The 26000-nt window shown below is 47.0% G+C and overlaps 1 protein-coding gene across 1 annotated transcript in view; it reads left to right on the top strand.

Moving 5' to 3' along the window:
* The first annotated feature begins 3324 nt into the window (after positions 1-3324).
* The window catches only part of LOC140719910 (uncharacterized), a 30179-nt gene continuing 7503 nt past the window's right edge, over positions 3325-26000 (top strand). The window contains exons 1-7 of the mRNA XM_073034837.1: positions 3325-3415; positions 5501-5620; positions 7429-7548; positions 12209-12328; positions 19787-19906; positions 23460-23576; positions 24994-25323. Of these exons, the coding sequence (XP_072890938.1) occupies positions 3349-3415; positions 5501-5620; positions 7429-7548; positions 12209-12328; positions 19787-19906; positions 23460-23576; positions 24994-25323 (994 nt within the window). The 5' untranslated portion in view covers positions 3325-3348. The remainder of the gene's footprint in view (positions 3416-5500; positions 5621-7428; positions 7549-12208; positions 12329-19786; positions 19907-23459; positions 23577-24993; positions 25324-26000) is intronic.

Genomic DNA, 26000 nt, shown 5'->3' with positions numbered 1-26000 from the left:
CGCTTTAACACCCCTCAGGCTCTCTTCCTACACTGCCTCCTCTCAGTCTTCCTCTACTCCGCTCTCTTCAATCTGCCTCCTCCTCTTCTCTACCTCTCCATCCTCATGCTTCTACCTCTCTGTGTCGTTCTCTCTCCTTCCCTACCCACCGTCTACGCCCTCTCTATACTTTTTCCTCGTCTTTCTCCATACCCGGTTCATCGTTCCCCCACTGTGGCATCTGCGTCTCTCCCTATCCACTTCCTTTCTCTAACCTTTGCTAAATTCATCTTCCCCTTCTCCTCCCATCTCCCTTTCTATCGCCTCCCTTCTCTCTTTCGGAACACCCTCACTCTTCACTCTCCCTTCTATTTTACCTCCCTGCCTCCCTACCCATCTCTACCCATTTGCCCTTTCGCACTCTCGCTCTCTCTCCACACAGTCCTTCATTTTCTCTACCCTTTTTTTGCCCTTTACTACTCTCTCCCCTCTGTCGCTATCCAGCTGCTCAATGGGACAGAGTTTGTTAAGTGTGTCCAGGAAGGATTCCTGTCACAGTGTGTTGACAGGCCGACTAGGGGGAATGCCATACTAGATCTAGTATTAGGTAACGAACAGGGTCAGGTCACTGATCTCTCAGTGGGTGAGCACCTGGGGAACAGTGAACACCGCTCCCTGGCCTTTAGCATCATCATGAAAAAAAATGAATTAGAGAGGCCAGGAAATTTTTAATTGTCGGAGGGGAAAATTATGAGGCTATGAAGCTAGAACTTTGCGGGTGTAAATTGGGGTGATGTTTCTGCAGGGAAATGTATTATGGACATGTGGTCGATGTTTATGGATCTCTCGCAGGATGTTATGGATTAATTTGTCCGGTGAGGAAGATAACGAATAGAAGGGTGAAGGAACCATGGGTAACAAGCAAGGTTGAAAATCTCGCCAGGTGGAAGAAGGCAGCATACATGAGGTTTTGGTAACAAGGATCAGAAGGGGCTATTGACGAATATAGAGTAGCAAGAAAGGAGCTTAAGAAGGTGCTGAGGAAACCACGAAGGGAACATGAGAAGGCCTTGGCGAGTAGAGTAAAGGAAAACCCCAAGGCATTCTCCAATTATGTTAGGAACAAAAGAATGACAGGACTGAAGGTAGGACCGATTAGGGATAAAGGTGGGAGGTTGTGTCTGGAGTCTGTAGAAGTGAGCGAGGTCCTCAATGAATACCTCTCTTTGGTATTTACCAATGAGGGGGAACTTTATTACGGTGAATACAATATGAGCGAGGTTGATGTTCCAGAGCATTTCGATATTAATGGAGAGGAGGTGTTTGAGTTGTTAAAGTACAGGAGGGCGGACAGGTCCCCGGATCCTGACGGAATATCCCCCAGGTTGCTCCACGACACGAAGGAAGAGATTGCTGAGCTTCTGGCCTGGATCTTTATGCCCTCGTTGTCCACTGGAATGGACTGGAGAATTGGAGTGAGGCGAATGTTGTCCCGTTGTTCAAAAAAGTTTGTATGGGTAGTCCGGCTAATTATAGACCAGTGAGCCTTACGTCTGTGTTGGGAAAGCTGTTGGCAAAGATTCTTAGAGATGGGATCTATGGGCATTTAGAGAACCACGGCTGATCAGGGACAGTCAGCATGGCTTTGTGAAAGGCGGATCGTGTCTAAAAAGCCTGCTGCAGTTATTTGAGGAGAAGATTAGGCATATAGATGAGGGTAGTGCAGTGGATGCGATCTAAATAGATTCTGGTAAGGCATTTGACAAGATGCCAAACAGTAGGCTTATTCAGAAAGTCAGAAGACATGGGATTCAGGGAGGTTTAGCCAGGTGGATTCACAATCGGCTTTACTCTCTGGAGAGAAGGCGGATGAGAGGAGACATGATAGAGGTGTACAAGCTATTAAGAGGAATAGACAGAGTGGACAGCCAGCGCCTCTTCCCCAGTGCACCACTGCTCAGTACAAAAGGACATGGCTCTAAGGTAAGGGGAGGGAAGTTCAAGGGCGATATCAGAGGAAGATTTTAATTTTACTCAGAGAGTGGTTGGTGCGAGGAATGCACTGTCTGAGCCAATGGTGGAGGCAGATACACTAGTGAAATTTAAGAGACTACTGAACAGTAATATAAAGGAATTTAAGGTGGGGGATATATGGGAGGCAGGGTTTAAGAGTCGGCACAACTTTGTGGGCTGAAGGGCCTGAAATGTGTAGTAATATTCATTGTTCTATTAATTCCAGTTACAGAGGTTGGATGGGCAAGCCGGTGTTTCTAGATCGGGGCGACACGGGTGCTGGTGCTTGAGAGGAGAATGAGAGATGGGCAAATAAATGTGGGTGGGGTAAATAACGCGGAAGCGGTGAGAGTTGGGTAAGGTGGGAGAGAAGTGGCGAGAGGAATTGTGGAGTGAAAGGATTGAGAGAGTAGGGAGTGAGCGAAAGAGAGAGAGAGAAAGTCACGGAACAAAGAAGAGAAGATAGAGTGCACCACTGAAAGGAGAAGTTGGAGAAAGCACTTTACAGCGAAAGGGGGATCCCTCACCTCGGCGGGGTTTTCGGTGTTTGCCCTGGGGTTTGGTTTCACGCAGACAGAGCGTCTGAAGCCCCGCCGATGAGCAGGAGCAGTCCGACACGTAAACCAGGAACCAACAAGGGGATGCGAATCACCAGGGCAATAGGGTGACACAAATCCCTCCGACATTCCATCCTTCCCAAATCCCAATTTCTTTCAATACTTCCTTCCATTCCTTTCCTCTCTCACACCCTTTGACTCCTCACTCCTTCTATCGTCTAAATTATTTTCCCTCAACCCTTCCCTTCTGCACTCTTCTTTCCTCTGTACCACACCCCTACCCTCCTCTCCGTTTCCTATCATTCCTTCTCTCTCTCTTCCTCCCATTCATGCTCCCCACCCTACTTTTCTCCCTCACTCTCACAATCGCCTCCTCCACTATTTATCCTCCCATCTACCTCGTCCCCCCCCGGTTTCCCCATCTCCATTACTTTTACTTTACCCTCTCTCCCAACACTCCCTCTTCTCTCCTTCCCTCTGCCTACCCAGTCCACAGCCACACAGTTCCATCTCTCTCTGCCGAAACCCAATCTCCCCCCTCTCTCCCTCTCCCTCTCTCTCCCCACTCTTACTACAGTTACCCCCGCCACTCTCGTATCACTCGAACAGCCACTCGCACACCCTCATACTCCCTCCAGCCCCACTGCCGCTTCCCCACCCCCTGCTCTCTGTTCCTCTCTCTATCAGCTGTTCATCTTGTGTTAGTTGGTGTTGGTCTGCCTCTTTTGTCAACACGGGCTTGCTCTGACAACTGTTGCTTCCCCTGTTCAGCTCAGAGCCACTGAGAATCCTCGACAGGATGGACGACAGTGAGACTTATATGAATGTGGAATTCGCAAAAAAGGACGCACGGTCTCCTTCCCGAGGTGAGTGGGGCAGAAAACCGGAGGGAGAGAGTTTCAATCTGTGTTAGACCACGAGGGCATGTGATGGGTCGGTGTGGAAGAAACCGCACTCTGTGTCTAACCCTGCTCGTGCATGATGGTACGGTGTGGAGGAAAATTCACTCTGTCTCTGACCCCGTGAGTGTGTGATGGGACAGTATGGCGGGAAATTGACTCTGTGTCTCACCTTGGGAGTGTGCGATGGGGCAGTGTGAATGGAGATTCACTCTGTGCCTGACCCGGGGAGTGTGTGATGGGACGGTGTTGTGGGAGATTCACTCTGTGTCTGACCCCGTGAGTATGTGATGGGGACGGTGCGGAGGGAGCTTTACTCTGTGGCTGACCCCGGGAGTGTGTGATGGGACGGAGTGGAGGGAGATTCACTCTGTGTCTGACCCCGGGAGTATGTGATGGGACGGAAGTGGAGGGAGGTTCACTCTGTGTCTGACCCCGGGAGTGTGTGAAGGGACGGTGCGGAGTGAGCTTTGCTCTATGTCTCACCTTGGGAGTGTGCGATTGGACAGTGTGAATGAAGATTCACTCTGTGCCTGAACCGGGGAGTGTGCGATACGACATTGTGAATAAAGATTCACTCTGTTCCTCAACCCGGGAGTGTGTGATGGAAGATGCGGAGGGCGGTTCTCTCTATGTCTGACCCGAGAATTATGCGATGGCGCAGTTCAGTGAAGTTCACTCTGTTTCTGGTCTAGCCCTGGCGATGCTTCACTCGAGAGGGAAGATAACTGTGTCTGACCCCCGGAGTATGTGATGAGACAATGTGAAGGGAATTTCACTATGTGTCTGATTCCGGGAGTGTGTGAAGGGACGGTGTCCCCGGACCAGAGAGATGGAAGTCACTTTCATCTGTTAGTTTGACGGTGTTTATCTGATGGGTCCACTCCTGCCGTGAGATTTTCGGGCAAGAGCGCCATGAATCCTGACGATTCCCTGTTTGAGGATGTCGGAGGTATTGCTCGGACTGGCGACTGGGAGGGAGCACTGTGAGGGGTTGGGGATAGTGCGCTTTGGAGGGGCGGAGTGGAGAGAGCGCCCTGGGTGGGCGGTATCGAAGGCCGCTGTGGATCGTAGTGAAGAAAGTGGTGAGGGATGACAGAATGTCATGGGAGGGGCAGTACTGTGGTAGTGTCGTGGTAGGGGCTGTGTGGTGGAAGTGTCACTGAGGAGGGGGTGCTGAGAGGTCGAAGGAGGGAGCGCTGTGGGTTTGCAGATGAATAAGGAAAGTTGTTTAGAGGCGATGATGAGGGAGCGTTGTGTAAAATTTTGTAATCATCTCTCTCCTCTTTTAATCTCCATAATCTCTCCTCTCTCTCCCTTCTCTCTCCTCTGCCTTTTCTCTCTCCGAACTCAAGCCATGTCCCTTCCTTCCTCTTTTTCACCCATTCTCTCCCATCCTGTCTCTCCTGCTCTGTCCCTTCTTTTCCCCATACCACTCTTTGCCCTTTTCTAATCCACTCTCCCCTCCCTCGTCATCATCTCATCGTCCCTCATCTCATCCTCTGTTCCCTTCTCTCCATTCTCCCCTCCCCCCTCAGTACACCTCCTCTCTATCGGCACCTCCTCTCTACCTTCCCGCTCTCTCCTTCTTCTTACCTCTCCATCCCCTGCGCCTGACTCTATCTTTCCTCCCTCACTCTCCACACTCGCTCGCTGTTTTTCCCCACTGTCTACCCATCTCTCAACCTCTTTCTCCGCTTCCCCTTTCTCCCATCCCTCTCTGTTTGCCCGCACTCTCAATCCTCTCCCCAGGCACACTCACCCGGTTCTCCACTCTCACTCTCCCCTTTGCACTGTTCCCCTCTCTATCGCTCCCTTCGTCTCTCCCACTTCGCTCATGCACGGCTGAACCACCCCATCGATCACTTTTACACTCTCTCCCCGTGTTTCTCCCCTCTCTTCTCATTCCCCCTCATTCCCTCTCGCAATCTCCCACCCCACTCACTCCTTCACTTACCTCCTCTCCCTGTATTCTCTCTTACCCTCTCTCTGCATCTCGCTGTCCCTCATTCTCAAACACTCTCTCTCACATTCTCTCTGTTTATCTCCCAGACGGTCTGACCTGCACCTACTCAGAGCTGAACTTTCGGAAAGACAAACCCCTCATCGTGAAGGATGAGGATCCTCCCATCGCCTCGGGACCGGGCGAGTTGCCAATCACTGCACAGACAGGTCAGAATTCATCAATAATGACGTTATTTCCGAGGTGTCACGTGTCATACCCCCTCGTGCCCAAGTTTCTAATGCATCAGCCGCGACTGTTTCTCTGTCAACTCCTCCCATAGACTGACCACCATCACTTTCCCATCTCATCTTAGACCTGTGTGCTTTTTCTCCTCTGTTCCCCAAGCCCAGAGAAAATAACTGTGGGCATTCGCTTTGTCTGTGCCCCTCATGGCTTCAGAATCCCCTGAAAGGTCATTCCAGCGCTACAGGGAATAATGTCGCTGCCAACCCACCCTCTCTTCATAACTCCGTCCCTGGAGTGCAGGCAAAATCTTCCTCTGCACGCTTTCCATAGAACCATAGAACATTACAGCACAGAAACAGGCCTTTTGGCCCTACGAACCATTTTTCTGCCTAGTCCCACTGACCTGCACCTGGACCATATGCCGGCGGACACCTCACATACATGTACCTGTCCAAATGTTCTTTAAATGTTAACAGTTAGCGCGCATTTACCACTTCACCTGGCAGCTCATTCCACACTCCCACTATTCTCTGTCTGAAGAAATCCTCCACTAATGAACCCTTTAAACTTGCTCTCCTTCACTCTTAACACATGCCCTCTGTTTTTTATTCGTCCTACCCTCATTGGGAAAAGCCTGCTTATATCCATCATAAATTTATATACCACCGTCAAATCTCCCCTCATTCTTCTACGCTCCAGGGAATAAAGTCCTAACCTATTCAACCTTTCTCTGCTTCTCAAATCCCGGCAAAATCCTTGTAAACATTCTCTGCACTCTTTCAACCTTATTAATATTCCTCCTGTAAATCGATGACCAAAACTGCACACAACACTCCACTTTCGGCCTCACCAATGCCTTATACAACCTCATCATAACATTCGACCTCTTATACTGAATACTTTTATTTATTAAGGTCAATAAACCAAAAGCTGAGGAGGGGGCGCTGAGAGGTCGAAGGAGGGAGCGCTGTGGGATGGCAGATGTATAAGGAACTTTGTGTGGAAGCGGTGATGAGGGAGCGCTGTGAGGGAGAACTCTACAATCTTTCCTCTCTCTCTCTCTCCCTTCTTTCCCTTCTCCCTCCTCAGTCTCAAGCCATGTCCTTTCCCTTCTCTTTTTATCCCTTTCTCTCCCACCCACCCTTTTCTGCTCTTTCCGTCTTCTCCCCTCTACCACTCTTTGCCCTTTATCATTAATTCTCCCCTCCCTTGACATCATCTCATCCTGTCAGTTCCCTTCTCTCCATTCTCCCCCCTGACTACACATCCTCTCATTCGCTCCTTCTCTCTCTCCTTCTTCCTATCTCTCTGTCTCCTGCCACTGACACTATCTGTTCCACTTTCACTCTCACTCTCCCACTCACTCTCTCCATCCCGCTTTCCCACTCCTTGTCCTCCCTCACTCTGCTCCTCGCTCGCTTTTTCCCCACTGTCTACACATCTCTCAACCTCTTTCTCCGCTTCCCCATTTTCTCTTCCCTCTCTGTTTGCGCACTCTTTCAATCCTCTCCCCCTGGCACACTCCCTGGCACTCTCGCTCTCCCCTTTGCACTCTCCCCCTCTCTATCGCTCCCTTGGTCTCTCCGACTTCGCTCATGCACGGCTGAACCACCCCATCGATCACTTTTTCTTTCATTCTCATTCCCTCTCTTCTCATTCCCCCTCACTCCCTCTCGCTATCTCCCATTCCAGTCACCCCTTCACTTACCTCCTCTCCAGGTACTCTCTTCCCCTCTCTCTGCATCTCGCTTTCCCCCATTCTCTAACATTTTCTCGCCTTGTCTCCCAGACGTTCTGACATCCACCTACTCAGAGCTGAACTTTCGGAAAGACAAAGCCCTCATCGATGAGGATGAGGATCCTCCCATCGCCTCGGGATCCGGCGAGTTGCCAATCACTGCACAGACAGGTCAGAATTCTTCAACAATGATGTCATTTCCGAGATGTCGCGTGACATACCCCCTCGTGCCCAAGTTTCTAATGCATCAGCCGCGACTGCTTCTCTGTCAACCATAAAACATTAGAGCAAAGAAACAGGCCTTTTGGCCTTACTTGGCCGCGCCGAACCATTTGTCTACCTAGTCCCACTGAACAGCACCTGGACCTTATGCCTGCGGACACCTCTCAGACATGTACCCATCCACATTTTCCCTAAATGTTAAAAGTGAGCGCGCATTTACCACTTCATCTGGCAGCTCATTCCACACTCCCACTATTCACTGTGTGAAGAAATCACCCACTAATGTACCATTTAAACTTTCTCCCCAATTTTCTCCCCAAATAGCCCTACCCAATTTTAGGTTTTACTATTGGGCTGCCAATATAAGGAGTATTACTTTCTGGTCCTATTATAGTTATCGTAAAGATTGCCCATCATGGGTCTCCGGAGAAGTTAATTCTGCAAGAAAATTCCTCTATTATCTCTCTTGTTGGATAATACTTTTCTTTTTCAGCAAATAAAACAACAGATAACATAATTGTTAAACAAACTTTAAGGATCTGGTCTCAATCTAGAAATTTTTTTGGTTTACCGAATTTTGCATTATCATCTCCCATTCTCCTAATTTTTTTTTAATCCCTTCCATGACTGATAAATTCTTTAAAGATTGGGATGAACTAGGTATTAAGTGTTTTGGAACTTATTTATCTCAGGATCTCTTGCTTCATTTGACTAATTGTCAAATAAGTTTGCACTCCCAAAAATACATTTTTACAGATACCTTCAAATTAGAGATTTTCTACGTTTCCAATTAGCTACTTTTCCTATAGGTCCTGATATAAATTTACTGGACGATCTTTTAAATTTAAAATCTTTTGTTAATGGTTCTATTATCCGTATCTATAACTTTTTGATTGATTCTAGACAAGACTTTTTAGATAAAAAAAAAGCTTGGGTGAATGACCTAATTTGTCAGATTTCTGATGATAGATGGAATTAAATTCTTAAACGGGTTAATAAATCGTTTTTTTCTGTGCTCGTCATTCTCTTCGACAATTTAAAGTGGTTCATAGAGCTTACATTTCTAAACAGAAACTGTCCAGTTTTTATCCGAATGTTTCTCCACTTTGTAATAATTGGAACTCTGCTGATGCCTCTTTAGTTCATATGTTTTGGTTTTGCCCTACAATTGAAAAGTTTTGGCGGGAAGTATTCCATACCTTCTCACAACTTTTTAGGGTTCAATTTGACCCAGATCCCCTTGCTGCCTTGTTTGGTATTATTGCAAATGAAGATATAACTTTAAATACTCCTAACCTACAGGTTTCAGTTTTTACCTCTCTTTTAGCAAGAAGAGCAATCTTGCTTAAATGGAAGGAGTCTATCCCTCCTACATATCTTCAATGGCTACGTGATATTATGTCATTTAAATTTAGAAAAGATCTGCTGCTCAGTCTTAAATTCGAAAAAATATTTTTATGATATTTGGGGACCTTTCCTAAATGACTTTACCAATTTATACAGTTTAAAAGTGCACAGACTTTTAAGGATATTTTTATCTTCTGTTCTTAAGTGAATATGTTTTTTTTCTAATTTTTTCCATTGTCATCCATCAGCTTTTTTCTTTGGTAGTTGGTAGGGGGTTGACTTTTTTATATAAAAAAATTATTTTATGATGTATGACTTACCTTTAATTTTTTGATTACAGAGTGGTATACCATTATGTGTTATGCTACAACATTTTGATCAATTTTATGACAATATATGAATGTACACAAGTTATGTTGAGATGGATCTATGTGTTGCACACAGTAAATCTTGTATTTTTTCTTCTGAATAAAAATGTTGTAAAATTAAAAGTTTCTCCCCTTCTCCCTTGACACATACCCTTTGTTATTTTTCTCTCCACCCTCATTGTGAAAAGCCTGCTTGCATTCACTCTACCTATACCCATCATAATTTTATACACCTCTATCAAATCTCCCCTCATTCTTCTACGCTCCAGGGAACACAGTTATAACCTATTCAACCTTTCTCTGTAACTCAGTTACTCAAGTCTTGACAACATTTTTGTAAACCTTATCTTCACTCTTTCAACCTTATTAATATTCTTCCTGTAAATTGGTGTCCAAAACTGCACACAACACTTCATATTCGGCCTCACCAATGCATTGAACTAGGTTAACAGAACATTCCAACTCTTCTACTTAATACCTGGATTTATAAAGGGCAAAAACCAAAAGATCTCTTTACGACCCTATCTACCCGTGACGCCACTTTTAGGGAATTTTGTATCTGTTATCCCAGATCCCTCTGTTCTACTGCGCTCCTCAGTGCACTACCATTGACCTTGTATTTTCTAGCTTGGTTTGTCCTTCCAAAGTGCAATACGTCACCTTTGTCTGTATTAAACTCCATCTGCCATTTCTCAGACCATTTTTCCAGCTGGGCGAAATCCCCCTGCAAGATGTGAAAACCTTCCTCGCTGTCCGCTGCTGCTCCAATCTTTGTATCATCAGCAAATTTTCTGATCCAATGTACCACGTTATCATCCAGATCATTGATATAGATGTGGCACACCACTAGTCACAGGCCTCCACTCAGAGTAGCAATCCTCCACTAACACTCTCTGGCTTCTCCCACGGAGCCAATGTCTTATCCAATTTACAACCTTAAGGTGTATACTTAGCGACTGACCTTTGTTAACCAACCTTCCGTGCGGGACCTTGTCAAAGGCCTTACTGAAGTCCATGTAGACAACAACCACTGCCTTCCCTTCATGCACTTTCCTGATAACCACCGTAAAACACTCCGATAGGTTTGTTAAACATGACCTACTACACACAAAGCCATGTTGACTCTCCTTAATAATTCACTGTCTATCCAAATACTTGCAGATCGTATCTATCAGTACTTATTTCAATTATTTACCTACCACCGCGGTCAAACTTACCTGCCTGTAATTTACCGGTTTACTTTCAGAGCCTTTTTTTTAAAGAATGGAACAACATGAGCTACCCTCCGGCACCTCACCCGTAGATACCGACATTTTAAGTATATCTGCCAGGGCCCCTGCAATTTCAACCCTAGTATCCCTCAGGGTCCGAGGGAATACCCTTTCAGGTGCTGGGGATTTATCTACTCCGATTTGCCTCAACATAGCAAGCACCTCCTCCTCTTCAATCTGTATTAGTTCCATGGTTTCACCACTTGTTTGCCTTATTTCCTTTGACTCCATGCCAATTTCCATTGTAAATACAGACGCAAAAAATACATTTAAGATCTGACCCATTTATTTTGGTTCCATACATAGCCGACCACTCTGATGTTCAATAGGACCAATTTTATCCCTTACTATCCTTTTGCTCTTAATATTCCCATAGGAGCTCTTTGGATTAGCATTCACCTTGACTGCCAAAGCAACCTTCTTTTAGCCCTCCTGATTTCTTTCTATTTTTCCCGCCTCTCCGAACCCCGTCTTCCATCTTCCAAAGCTATCTGTCCTCAGGGAGCAAATGTTAAAGTCAGCGTCCAAATCCGCATTAATCAGTCAAATCTGCATAAATCAGTCAAATCTCCTTGGGCCCCACACCATTATACAGAGTAGCTTACAAAGTGGAAACATACCATGCCTTATTTAGTTCCCAAAATATCACGTCCAAACCCCCTGCTCTCGCGACCCATTCTTGTTACTCACTCAAAATAGAGAAACTGCTCCGCCCGTGACCGCAAGAAGCTGCAGAGCTCTGTGGACGCAGCTGAGAACAGCTCCGAAACCAGCCTCCCCTCCATGAACTCTGACTGCACTCCCTGCTGCCTCGGGAAAGCAGCCAGCTTCACCAAAAATCCACCTCCACCCACGCCCAATCGTCGCTCTTCTGCACCAACCCCGCGGAAAGGAAGATAGGAAAGCAGTATCGCCAGTACATAGGACAGAACATAGAAATCTACAGCACATAGCAAGCCCTTCGGCCCACAGTGTCGTGCCGACCATCTAACCTACTGTAGAGATTGCCTGGAATTTCCCTAGCCGCAGGACCGCCACATATCCAAGGTGTGAAATAAGAACAAAGTTTCAAACAATGATATAACAACGAGCAAAATGATACAACCTTGACCCTCTGTCTTTTGCCTCTCTCTCTCACCAATACTCTCTCGCTCCCTCTGCCCCCTCCTTCCTCCTGCGACATTTTTCCTCCTCTCACTCTATCCCTCTCTCCTTCACTCTTTCGCTATCGCTCCCACACTTCGAAATCCCGCTTCACTCGAACCTCGCTCTCTCTTCTCCATCCTTCATTCCCTCTCCCATTTTGCTCCCCTTTCCCTTTCCCCATGTTCTCCTAATTCCCGCCCATCGCCCTCGCCTCTCACTCACTTTCCCTTTCCATTCACTCATTCGACCCCTTCATTACTGTTCGGTTTCCCGTCTCTCTCATTTCACTTCACTCTCTCCCTCACCTTCTCTCCCTGTCTCTCAGCCGTCTCTCTCCCCCTCACATAAACCTCTCTCTCCCTACTCTCTCTTACCCTCTCGCTGCTCAATCTCTCTATCCTCACTCGCCCCATTTTCTGACGATCTCTCCTCTTCCGTTTCTCTCTCACTCTTTCATTCTCTCTCTTTCTCTCCCAGACGGTCTCACGTCCACCTACACAGTGCTGAACCTTCCGAAAGACGAACTTCACATCGATGAGGATGAAGATCCTCCCATTGCCTCGGGATCCGCCGAAACATACGTGACTGCACAAGAAGGTCAGAGTTCACATAAATGACGTCATTCTGAAGTGGTCACCTGCCATGCACCCAACTTGTCAAATCCTAATCCATCTGCCCACTCATCATGACCGGCGCGTCAGACGCCTTCTTTAGCGCCCTACCTGTGACATCACTTACTCGGGGAACCGTGTACCCGTATCCCGAGGCTCCTATGTTGTATACAATTTCACGGAGTTGCACCCGTTCACTGTGAAAAGTTGTTCCTCTTCTTCAAGTACAACAGCTCGCCCTTGTCCGAATTAAACTGCATTTGCCACTGCTTTGCCAATTTCCACAGCTGACCGATATCCCCCTGAAATGTCCTCACTTTTAACAAAGCCACCAGCGTTAGAGACGTCTGCAAGCCCCTACAGCAAAGCCAATTGTATATCCAGTTACCCAGCCCACACTGCCTCGCACACTATCTTCTACAGCGGTATGCCATCTCGGACCTTGTTAACAGCCCTGTTAAAGTCTATGTATTCTACATCTGCTATCAGTGCTGTTCTGTCTTTCCCGTTTAAATAGGACCGCTTACTCTCCCTGCGTCTCACACCATCTAGTATCTCCCTCCCTCTGCTATCTTCCAATCCCCCTATATTCTCCTCCCTCCCTTTATAACTGCTCCTTCTCTCCCTACCTCCCTGTCGTCACTCTTCCAGAGCCACCTACAATCTGGGACCTTCTAAATTGACTTTTTAGATTCACCGTACATGATGCCTATCAAACTGCACAAATCAGACAGTCAAATTCCCCTGGGTCCCACTCCTTTCTACAGAGAAGCCTGCAAAGTGGAAACGTTAAACGCCTTATTGAGTTCCCGGCAGAACACGTCTACCTCTCTGCTCTCATGAACTGACTCAACATATAGAAACTATTCCACCAGTGTCCGCAGGAAACTGCAGAGCGTTGTGGACACAGCTGAGCACATCTCTGAAACCTGCCACCCCTCCATGAACTCTGTCTACACTTCCTACTGGCCTGATAAAGCGGTCAGTATAATCATATATACCCCCCCCCAACTCACCGCGTGAAGAAAGCATGTCTCAGCAGAACCTTAAAACATGGAACATAGCCCACAATGTCTCAATGTTGTGCCGACCATCTAACCGGCTGTAGAAACTAACCGGAGTTTTCCTAGCGCATAGCGCTTTATTATTTCTGAACTTCAAGAGTCCCTTAAGAAACCCTATTGTATCCACTTCCACCGCCCCCCGATGGCAGTGTATTTCAAACACCCACCATTCCTGTGTAATGAACTTACCCCTGACATCCCCTCGGCATCTATTTCCAAGAACCCTGAACTATACCTCCTCGTGTTAGACACTTCAGCCCTGGAGGAAAAAGCCTCTGACTATCCATACGATCAATGCCTCTCATCATCATGTACACCTCTATCAGGTAACATCTCATATTGCGTCCCTCCAAGAAGAAAAGGCCAATTTCACTCTTGAGGTGACCAGAAATGAACACAGTACTCCAAGTCGGATTTTACCAATGTCTTATATAGGTGTAACTAGGCTCAAGAAGAGAACCAACGACGTAGGTAGGAAACCGGAGGATGTAATGAAAACAGACTACAGGGAGTTAGGAATGAAGTTGAGAAGCAGGAACTCAAAGTTAGTAATATCGGGATTCCTGTCGGTGCCACTAACACTGAGTATGGAAATGGAGCAAGTTGGAGGATAAATGCGTGGCTGAGGGATTAGAGCAGAGGGCAGGCATTCAGATTTCTAGTACATTGGGACCTCCTTTGGGGCAGGCATAACCTGTACAAAAAGGACAGGTTGTACTTGAATCCGAAAGGAACCAATATCCAGGCAGGAAGGTTTGCTAAGGCAGTTGGGGAGGGTTTAAACTGGAATTGCAGTGGGGTGTGAAGGAAACTTGAGAGACGTACAATGGGCTGTTGGCTCTCAAATACAGAAAGCTTGCAGACATTGCGGTACGGAGGAAAGATTATCTCTGACCGATGGAATGAGATGTGTCTATTTCAGTGCAAAAAATATTATGAACAAAGCGGATGAGCTTAGGGCGTGAATTAGTACTTGGAGCTATGAGGCTGCTGCCAGTAGAGAGACTTGGATGGTTCAGGGGCAGGAATGGCTGCTTAGAATGCCAGGCTATAGATGTTTCAGAAAGGGTGCGGGCGCGGCACTCTGATCACAGACGGTGGCACATCTCCGGAAAAGAAACCAGTCACGGAGAGATGGTGTACTGATGCTCTGTGGGTGAAAGATAGAAACAGGGAGGGGTCAATAACCCTACGGGGTGCTTTTGTTTTTTTTTATGGACCTCCCAATAGTAACAGGGACATCGAGGAGAAGATTTGGAAACATATCCCGGAAAGGAGTAATAATAACAGGGTTGTCTTGCTGAGAGATTTTAATTTCCCAAATATTCATTGGCATCTCACAAGAACAGGGGGTTAGATGGGCTGGAGTGTGTTAGGTGTGTTCAGAAAGTTTTCCAAATACAATACATAGACTAGGCTAAAGAGGAGAGGCTGTGCTTAATCTGGTATTTGGACATGAAGCTGGTCAGGTGTCAGGTCTCCATGTGTGGGAGAGCATTTTGGAGATAGTGATCTATCACCTTTACCACAGTATTGGGGAGGAATAGGAAAAGACACGTTAGGGAAGTGTTTAGTTGTAGTAAGGGGAAATATGAAGCTATCAGTCAGGAACTTGGAAGCATTTTAACGGGGGCACAACTGCGCAAACGCGTGTATATCGGACCGTGAGGCAGCGGGAGTATTTAAAGAGAACGGTTAGACGGACCGGGCGACGGAGTAGAGGGATACACAGTAGGAAGGCTTTGTCTTGAGAGACTTCGGCGAGCAGAGGCTGAGGACGAGCTTCACTCCAAGTGAGGTAAGGCCGTGTAAGTCCCTTTCAAAGTAGAAAGTTTCAAAAGTTGAGGCAAGTATTGGGTAGGTCATGGCAACTGAGATCAGCCCCTTTGTTTTGTTCATTGTGCAGCATGTGGGAAATCAGAGATACTTCCAGTGGCCCTGATGATTATGTGTGCAGGAAGTGTGTCCAACTGCAGCATCTGGTAGACCGCATTGAGCGTCTGGAGCTGCGATTGGATTCATACTGGAGCATCGCGATGCTGAGAAAGTCGTGAATAGCTCGTTCAGTGAGTTGGCCACAGCGCAGGTAAGTGTTACAGAGGCAGAAAGGGAAGGGGTGGCCACTAGACAGTGTAGCAGTAGGCAGGTAGTGCAGGAATCTACTGAGGTAATCTCCCAACTAAACAAATATACTGTTTTGGATACTGGTGGGGCAGATGTCTCATCAGGGGAAGGCAGCAGCAACCGAGTTCATTGCACCATGGGTAGCTCTGCGGCACAGGAGGGAAGGAAAGTGAGTGGGAGAGCTATAGTGATAGGGGATTCGATTGTAAGGGGAATAGATAGGCGTTTCTGCGGCCGCACACGAAACTCCAGGATGGTATGTTGCCTCCCTGGTGCAATGGTCAAGGATGACTCTGAGCGGCTGCAGGACATTCTGGAGTGGGAGGGTGAACAGTTAGTGGTCGTGGTGCACATAGGTACCAACGGTATAGGCAAAAAAAAACAACAAAAAACAAAACGGGATGAGGTCCTACAAGGTGAATTTAGGGAGTTAGGAGATAAACTAAAAAGTAGGACCACAAACGTAATATTCTCTGGATTACTACCAGTGCCACGTTCTAGTCAGTGTAGAAATAGGAGGATATTTCAGATGAATACGTGGCTTGAAAAATGGAGCAAAGGGGAGGGATTGAAATTTCAGGGGCATTGGAGCCAGTTCTGGGGGAGGTAGGACAGGTATAAACAGGACGGTCTGCACCTGGGCTAGACTGGAACCAATGTCCTAGGGGGAGCGTTTGCTACTGCTGTTCAGGAGGATTTAAACTAATGTGGAAGAGGGATGGGAACAAGTGCAGAGAGACAGATGGGTGTAAAATGAGGGAAGAAGCAAAAGTAGTAAGGTGAAATGTAATCGTGGCAGGCAGGCAAATCCAGGGCTAAAAGCAAAAAGGGCCAATTTTCAACATAATTGTATAAGGGCTAAGAGTGTTGTAGAAACAAGCCTGAAGGCTTTGTGTGTCAATGCGAGGAACATTCGTAACAAGGTGGATGAATTGAATGTGCAGATAGTTATTCATGAGTATGATACAGTTGGGATCACAGAGACATGGTTCCAGGGTGACCAAGGATGGGAGCTCAACATCCAGGGATATTCAGTATTCAGGAGGGATAGACAGGAAAGAAAAGGAGGTGGGGTAATATTGCTGGTTAAAGAGGAGATTAATGCAATAGAAAGGAAGGGCATTAGCTTGGAGGATGTGGAATCGATATGGGTAGAGTTCCATAACACTGAGGGGCAGAATAACGCTGGTGGGAGTTGTGTACAGGCCACCTACCAGTAGTAGTGAGATTGGGGATAGCATTAAACAGGAAATTAGAAATGCGTGCAACAAAGCAACAGTAGTTATAATGGGTGACTTCAATCTACATATAGATTGGGTGAATCAAATTGGTCAGGCCGCTGAGGAAGAGGATTTCTTGGAATGTATGCGGGATAGTTTTCTGAACCAACATGTCGAGGAACCATCTAGAGAGCAGGCCATTCTGGAATGGCTATTGAGCAATGAGGAAGGGATAATTAGCAATCTTGTCATGCGAGGCCCCTTGGGTAACAGTGATCAAAATATGGTGGAATTCTTCATTAAGATGGAGGATGACACAGTTAATTCAGAAACAAAGGTTCTGAACTTAAAGAAGGGTAACTCTGAAGTTATGAGACATGAATTAGCTAAGATAGACTGGCAAATGATACTTGAAGGGTTGACAGTGGATATGCAATGGCAAGCATTTAAAGATCGCATGGATCAACTACAACAATTGTTCATCCCAGTTTGGCAAAATAATAAACCAAGGAACCAGTGCACCCGTGACTGACAAGGGAAATTAGGGATATTATCAAGTCCAAAGAAGAAACATATAGAAATTAGGGGGGAAAAAAGCAGCACACCTGAGGACTGGGAGAAATTCAGAGTCCAGCAGAGGACGACAAAGGGCTTAATTAGGAAAGGGAAAAAAAGATTATGAGAGAAAGCTGGCAGGGAACATAAAAACTGACTCTAAAAGCTTTCATAGACATGTGAAAAGAAAAAGATTGGTCAAGACAAATGTAGACCCTTACAGTCAGAAACAGGTGAATTGATCATAAGGAACAAGCACATGACAGACCAATTGAATAACTACTTTGGTTCTGTCTTCACTAAGGAGGATATAAATAATCTTCCGGAAATAGTAGGGGACCGAGGATCTAGTGAGATGGAGCAACTGAGGGAAATACATGTTATTACGGAAGTGGTGTTAGGTAGATTGAAAGGATTAAAGGCAGATAAATCCCCAGGGCCAGATTGTCTGCATCCCAGAGTGCTTAAGAAAGTAGCCCAAGAAATAGTGGATGCATTAGTGATTATTTTTCAAAATTCTTTAGATTCTGGATTCGTTCCTGAGGATTGGAGGGTGGCTAATGTAATCCCACTTTTTAAAAAAGAAGGGAGAGATGAACTGGGGAATTATAGACCGGTTAGTCTGACATAGGTGGTGTGGAAAATGCTAGTGCCGATTATCAATGATGTGATAACAGCACATTTGGAAAACGGTGAAATCATCGGCCAAAGTCATCATGGATTTGTGAAAGGATAATCATGTCTCACGAATCTTATAGAATTTTTTGAAGATGTAACTAGTAGAGTGGATAGGGGAGAATTGGAATGTCTCTATTTGACCCCCCCCCCCCCATTCTCCTGAACTCCAGGGAATACAGCCCAAGAGCTGCCAGACGTTCCTCATACGGTAACCCTTTCATTCCTGGAATCATTCACGTCAATCTTCAGCGAAACTTCTTCAAAGTGAGGATATCCTTTCTAAAATAAGGAGCTCAAAACTCCACACGATACGTTAAGTGTGGTCTCACGAATGCTTTATAGAGCCTCAATATCACATCTTTGCTCTTATATTCTGTACCTCTGGAAATTAATGCCAACATTGCATTCTCCTTCTTTAAAATCGACTCAACCTGCAGGTTAACCTTTCGGGCATCTTGCATAAGGACTCCCAAATCTCTTTAAATCTCTACATTTGGAGTTCTCACCCCGTCGAAATAAAAGTCTTCCGAATTATTGCTTCCACCACAGTGAATGACCATACACTTTCCAACGTTACATTTCATTTGCAACGTCTTTGGCCATTCCCCCCAAACTAGTTAAGTCTCTTTGCGGCTTCTCTGTTTCCTCAACACTACCGTTCTCAACCTATCTTTGTATCATCGGCAAATTTAGCAACAAATCCCTCAAAAGCGCAGTCCAAATCATTGACATGTACTGTAAGTAATGGTCCCAACAGCGACCCCTGTGGAACTCCAGTCGTAACCGGCAGACAGTCACAATAGGATCCCTTTTGTCCCACTCTCCTTTCGGCCGACCAGCAAATGCTCCGCCCGCGCTAGTAACTTCCCTGTAATTCCATGGGCTCTTATCTTGCTAAGCAATCTCATGTGCGCCACCTTGTCAAAGACCTTCTGAAGATGTAGCAATCTTTTAAAGCCAAGACGCTAAATAGTGTTGATTAGCAGAAGGATCCTGGCGTCCAATGTCATTGCTCTTGGCCATGCTTTCTGATAAGGTGGCCAGGAAGGCGGATATCATGCCTGCCATTAACATCTATGGCACTGAGTTCAAAGTAGGAAGTTATGTTGCAACTTGAAACAATCTAACCGGGACGAAACCCACTTGATCACAGGTAAAACGTTCAAACTCCTTGCAGCCATCGGCTGGAATTGAACCCGGTCTCTGGTACTGTAAATCATCACGTTATCTACATTCCCTCCTCTTGCAAGCAGCCACTAAATAAAGAAACACAAATGAGCGACAAAATCCCCACAACATGTTCATCCCCACTAGACCATCATATACCCAATGGGTGAAAATAGGACAAAGCTTGCAAACAATAATACAACCACGAAGAGTAATAACACAACCCTCTCTCATGAATTCTCACTCGCTCCCTCTGTCCCTTTCCTTCTCTGTCCCAGTTTTTCTTCTCCCCGCTTGCGCTATCTCTCTCACACTTCTCACTCCCCATTCAGCCAAAAATTCGGAGCCTCTATTCCTCTTCTCCTCCACCACTCCCTATCTCCCAGTTCTCTGTCCCCCGTTCTATACTATCTTTCAGTCTCTCACCCTCGGTCCTGTCTTCCATCGATCCACTCTACCCGACTTTCCCCGTCACTCTTCTCCCTGCCTTTCAGCACACTTTCTCCCTCTCAACTCCCTCTCTCTCCCATTCTCTCTTCCCTTTTCTCTGCTCTGTCTCTCTGTCCAGAATTCTCTACCGGTCTCTCTAGCTTCTGTTTCTACCCCTCTCTCAGATTCTCTCTCTTTCCCTTTCAGACGGCCTGAACTCCAGCTACTCTCTGCTAAAGCTCGGGAAAACTGAACTTCCCATCGATGAGGATGAAGATCCTCCCATCGCCGTGAGACCCGCAGACCTGTCAGTGGCTGCACAGGCAGGTCAGAGTTCACTCTAATGACATCACTCTGAAGCGGTCACGTGTTTTTAGCACACGTGTTCAAGTTCTAATGCATCTGGTTCCACCACTTCCTCTGACAGCTGGTTCCACAGACGGACCACTGTCTGGGTAAAAAAGAGTTGTCAGTCTTGTCCCCAGTTGCGTCATCTACTGCTGTCAAGTTATCCCTGAGCGCTTTGGTCCTGTACGATCCAAGCCGTGAGAAAAAAATGACTGTGCGCATTCACCTTGTCTGTGCCCCATGTGGTTTTATACAACTCTGTAAGATCACCTCTGCGCTGCAAGGCATAAAGTCCCAAACTGCTTGACTTAATTCCATTACTCAGTACATGAAATATCCTCGTGCATATCCTCTGCACTGTTGCTAGCTTAGTGGTATCTTATCCAGAGAAGGACGACGGCAAGGGAACACTCTACTGAAAATGTGGCTTCACTAACGTCTTGTACGATTCCAATGCGACCTCCCTACTCCTGTACTCATTGACCTGACAGAAAAAGGGCGGCGCGACAGACGCCTTCTTCACCGCCCTGTCTACTGTGACTCAACTTTCAGAGGACAGTGTACCTATAGCCCTGGGTCCCTCTGTTCTACAATATTCTCCACGGTCCCTGTCTACTGTGACTCCACTTTCAGAGAACCGTGTACCTGTACCCCTGCGTCCCTCTGTTCTACAACACTCCCCAGGATCCCTGCCTATCTGTGACTAAACTTTCAGGAAACAGTTTAACTCTCGCCCTGGGTACATACGTTCGATAATATTTCCCAACTTTCCTCCTGTTGACCGTGTAAGTTTTACGCTGATGATTATCCTCCTGAATTACGATAGCTCGAAATAAATTGCATGTGCTCCAGCTCGGCGACTTGCCAGGCTAATCGAGATCCCACTGTAAAAGATAACTGTCTTCACTGTTTAAAACGCCATCGACGTTAATGTTGTCTGCAAATTTACCTGCCGCGTATTGTATAATCTGCTATAAATGGTCGATCTAGTTGGCAAAGATCAATGGTCCCACCACCGACCACCCGTGAACACTGCTAGTGACGTGCTTCCAGTATGAGAGATGGACTGCAACCCTAAACTTTGGATCCTATCTCCGAGCCGGATCAGCCGGAGCAGCCATCCCTCCCTGCGTCGCACATCTCCCAGAGCGGTATACCACATGGGATCTTGTTAAAATCTAAGTATATTACATCCTGCACCTCGACCTGTTCAGTACTCCTCAATCAAATTGGTCAGACAGATCTCCATGGGTTCCGCACCATCTCCAGACCAGTCTACCGTCTGAGCCCTTGTTAAAAGCCTTGGTCAAGTCTCTGTATGGTACATCTACTACCAATTCCTGGTCTGTTCTCCACTGTCAAATCCTCCCGACAAATCTCCCTGGGTCTCACGCCACCTGTCATCTTCTTGTCCAATCTCTCTTCTACTCTCCCTATTTTTCCCTCTCCCGCCCAGTCTCACCGCTCCATTACTTCTCGGTCTCTCTCTACATTCCTGTCTCCCATCTTCCAGAGTGATCTACCATATGGGATCTTGATTCGGGACTTGACAAGCGTCCATTATGTCTATCAATCCGGACATATTAGTCAGTCAAATTCCCCAGTGTCCCACACCATCACACAGAGTAGTCTACCAAGTGAAAAAAAAGAATTATTTTCTTCCCGGTTCACCATGTCTACTACCCTGTTCTCATGAAACGCCCTGGATCCTCACGAAAATATATTTTATTCTGCATTCTGTGATTGAGTAACCTTGTTCTACTCCAATGAAGTGACCTGTATCTATGGATGAGGGTGGGATCTCTCCTGTCTGTGATCTATATAAACGATCTGGATGGGAATGTAGATGGGTGGTTTGGTATGTTTGTAGATGATAGGTTGATGGGTGTTGAGGATCATTTAGAGGACCTGCATTCAATTCCGTAGGAAATAGATCAGTTTCTGATATGGGGTGGAGGAATGGCAGATGGTGTTTAACCCGGACAAACGTAAAATGTTTTACCTTGGTAGTCGAAATGTTCAGAGATAACACAAGATCATAAGAGTTTCAGAGGGTATCATTCTCAAATTTGAAATGTTTCCCTAACTCGCTAACTTAGGGAAATTGGGAATTCATCCTGGACAGCATTGCCGGCCGAAGGGCCTGTTCCTGTGCTGTTCTGGCTGGTCTACGATGCAGGATGTTCGAAACAGACAAAGCCTTGTTAAATGTCCAGGTTCTCACTAGTCTTGGCCGCAGACAGCAGAGTTCCCAGTGCGGATCCATGGATAACACTACCAGTCCCGGACGTCCGCCGGCCTCTGGGTTCTGTGGACAAGCCAGTACGGAGACTCAATTCAAAAAACCTTGTGCATCCCAGTAATCACAATCTTGTTAATAGATCTCCCATGAGAGAGACTTTGTCAAAGGCCCGTCTGCAGTCAACTCTTTATCTCTCCATTGAAACGCGTGATCAACCCGAGATCCCTTTCCCTGTCGGCAGTTAAGGGTTCTGTCGTTAACTGTCTCCTGTCCTTTCACATTTAACGCCCCAAAGGAAAATACCTCACACTTACCTGAGCTAAACTCCGTTTTCCATTTTCCACCCAGATCTGCAACTGATCCAGACCCCACCGAATCTATTGGCGATATTCCGCACTGTCCACAACACCACCGATATTTGTGTCCAACCGTCCATCTCTATTTTCATCCAGGTCCATCACACCCATCACAAACACCGGATGGTCCGGTTGTATATGTATACCATTTCCCACCATCTTTTATCTTTTTTCTCAAAATATATTTTGTTTTAATTTTTTACTGAAAAACATTTCGGAACAGGCACTTCCGGCCATTCAGGCCGCTCTGCTCAACAATTCTCCGAATTATTCCGTTTTCTAATGACTGTTCAATGTACAATAACCAATTAACCAACCTACCGGTATGTCTTTGGACTGTGGGAGGAAACCAGAGCGCCCTGGGGAAATCCACTCGCTCGTGGGGAGAAATTGGAAACTCCTTGCGGGCAGCGACGGGAATTGCACCCGGGTCGCTGGTACCGTAAAGCGCTGCGCTAACCATCACGTGCTCGTACCGCCCTTCTCCTCGCCAGCACCACAAAACAAAGAAACACAATGGAGTCCACGAAAATCCCCACAACATGTTCATCCTCACAAGACCGTCATTTATCCCATGTGTGAAAAAGGAACAAAGCGGGCAAAAGACAATACAGCTACGGAAAATAATAAACCCGTGACACACTGTCTTTCCAGTCTTTCGCACCCTCTCTCTCGCTGCATTGTCTCTTCCTCCTCTCTCTCCCAATTTTTTCTCCCCTCACTACCCCTCCCTTTCCCACTCTTTTGCCGTTTCTCTCACACATCCCACTCCCCATTCACACAGAACATCGCTTCCTCTTCTCACGCGGCCATATCCCCTCCCGTTTCTCTTCTCGTTCTCTCTCCCCCATTCTCTCACATTTTCCCGCCCATTGCTCCCCTCCCATCATCCCCTTTCCGCTCCCTCTGTTTATCTGAATGGTCTCTTCCACAGGTCCGCGTAAACAGGAGCCGAACGAGAACATCGGAAATAGACCGGACAGTAAGATCTGGCTACACTGCCTGGTTACGTCCGCCCTCTTCTTGACAGTGGTCGGGCTGTCGATCCATGGTGAGTCGAACGGACTCCGGTTGGAGTTAGACCGTAACATAACAGAGTGGAATGAAACGTGAGTGTAAAACCTCACAGTGACACTGACTCGCCGCTGAACGTGTACCTCACCACGTACCGTTCCGTGACACTGACACATACCGTTCCGTGACACTGTCAAGTACCTCACCGTGACACTGTCACGCCCCTCACCGTGGAACTGACACTACCCTTCCTGGACAGGGACATAACTCCCACCATGACACAGTTACATCCACACAGTGACACCGAAAAAGCAACGCTGTATCCGGACGCCCAGTTCCCCGTGCATTCCACGTGTCATAATCTTCTGGATAAGCCTCCCCTGAAAGCTCAGTCAAACACCCCCAGTTCCAACTTAATCGATCGCATTCGGGAGAGGTGACAAAATCTCTGGAATCAGAGAGACGCTTGTCGGCCCTGGGAAGTGAAGGGATTGGACTCTCAGGGATGAGGCTCAATGTAACTGGGATTGAGAGAGGGAGGGGTGATCTTGTTGGAAGGAGAGACCGCGGCTGGTGGGTGGAAGGGAGTCCCAGTGGGGGACGCGGCTGAATTCACCAACACAGTGAAAGAGAACATGGAAAATAGATCGAACCGTAGGATCTGCCTACTCCGCCTCGTTACGTCCGCCGTTGTCTTGATTGTTGCCGGGCTCTCGACCCATGGTGAGCCTAACGGGATCGAAATGTAATTAAATTGTTATTGTAAAACACCACAGTGACACCGACACGCCCTTCACCGTGACACTGAGACGCCAACAAGTGCCTCAACGTGATCCGCCCAGAACCGCACCATGACAAACTCACACGTCACTGTAACACACTTCAACGAGACAGTATCACCCCTCAACATAACACCGATGCACGACCTACGTTGTACACCCCGTGGCATGACACTGTCACACCCAACGTAGCCATGACATGCCTCTCACCGTGACACAGACACACCGCTTTCTGTGAGACCAGTACATCACAGACCATGACACAGATACTCTAACCACCGTGACAACCCCACGCCCCTCACTCTGGGATTTCCCTCGCAGTGACATCGAGAAACATTATGAACCGCCTCAACTCTCGACAGTGCACCTAAACACCCATCACAGTGACACCGACACTTTCCTCGGAGCAACTCGGACATGCCCCGCATGATACTGACGCTGACCCCCATTGTACCATCAACAAACCCTTCACCGGGACATTGATATACCCCTCAGCGTGACACAGACACGACCCTCAAGGAGGCGCCGACGCCTCTCACTGTGCCACCAGCACATCCTTCATTGTGACTCCCTTCACCGTGACACTGACAAAATACTCTCTGTGGCCCGTATAGTAGCGTGACGCTGACTCACGTGTCACTGTAAACGTTAATCATCCTTCCCCATCTCTCTCAGTATCACAGATTCCTCAGTCTCAGATCACATGCGACCGAAACAACCAGCTCCTTCGGGAAGAGAATCACGAGATGAACAGGACCCAACGCCAATGTCGACTACAAATTCATGAGTTAAACGCAACCATTGAATCCACAATATCAGAGATTTCCCACCTGAATCTGTCCCAGAGAACCTGTCTCAACAATCTTTCTGCGCTCAACACTAATCTGTCCGATCTTAAACAAAGTCACACTGAACTCCGTAAACTGCTTATTAAGGTGAAAAAGAAGTACAAATCTGCCAACGAAGCCAAGGCTCGAATCTGTGAATTGCTGACCAGCAGAAGAGGTGAGGCATCATCCCCCTCTTTCACCCGCTCCTCATCACAGGGCAGGCATGGAGAGAGGAAGCGTCAGTCTGTGCTTGACATCGGGAGTGTGTTAAGAGATATATGGAGGGGGATTCACTCTGTGTTTGACCCGGTGAGTGTGTGCGGGGCTGCGTGGAGGGAGTTTCCCTCTATTACTGAACCCAGGAGAGTGTGATTTGACGTTGTCGAGGTGGATTCACTCTGGGTCTGACCTCGGGATTGTGAGACATAACATTACAATTTCCTTCTATGTCTGACTTCGGGAATGTCTGATGGGACGGTATGGATCCAGCTTCACTCTGTGTCTGACAGAGGGATTGTATGTTGGGACTGTGCCCAGAGCGAATCACCTCAGGTCTAACGTCTGAAGTGTGTTATAGCACCGTGGAGAGAGAGCTGCACTCTGAATCCCGTAGTGCGTGACGAGATGGTGCAGCGGGGGCTTCGCTCTGTGTCTGAATCCGGGAGTGTTTGATGAGACGGTGTGGAAGGAGTTTGGATTTTTTTAAAAATGGCTTAAAGGAAGAAAGCAGAGTGTAGTTGTGGAAGGAAAGTATTCTGCCTGGAGTTCGTGACTAGTGGAGTGCCGCAGGGATCTGTCCTGGGACCCCAGCTATTTGTGATTTTTATAAATGACCTGGATGTAGAAGCGGAA

The sequence above is a fragment of the Hemitrygon akajei genome, unplaced genomic scaffold (assembly GCF_048418815.1).
Source record: "Hemitrygon akajei unplaced genomic scaffold, sHemAka1.3 Scf000033, whole genome shotgun sequence".
NCBI lineage: Eukaryota > Metazoa > Chordata > Chondrichthyes > Myliobatiformes > Dasyatidae > Hemitrygon > Hemitrygon akajei.
This window is presented reverse-complemented; position numbering and strand designations above follow the sequence as displayed.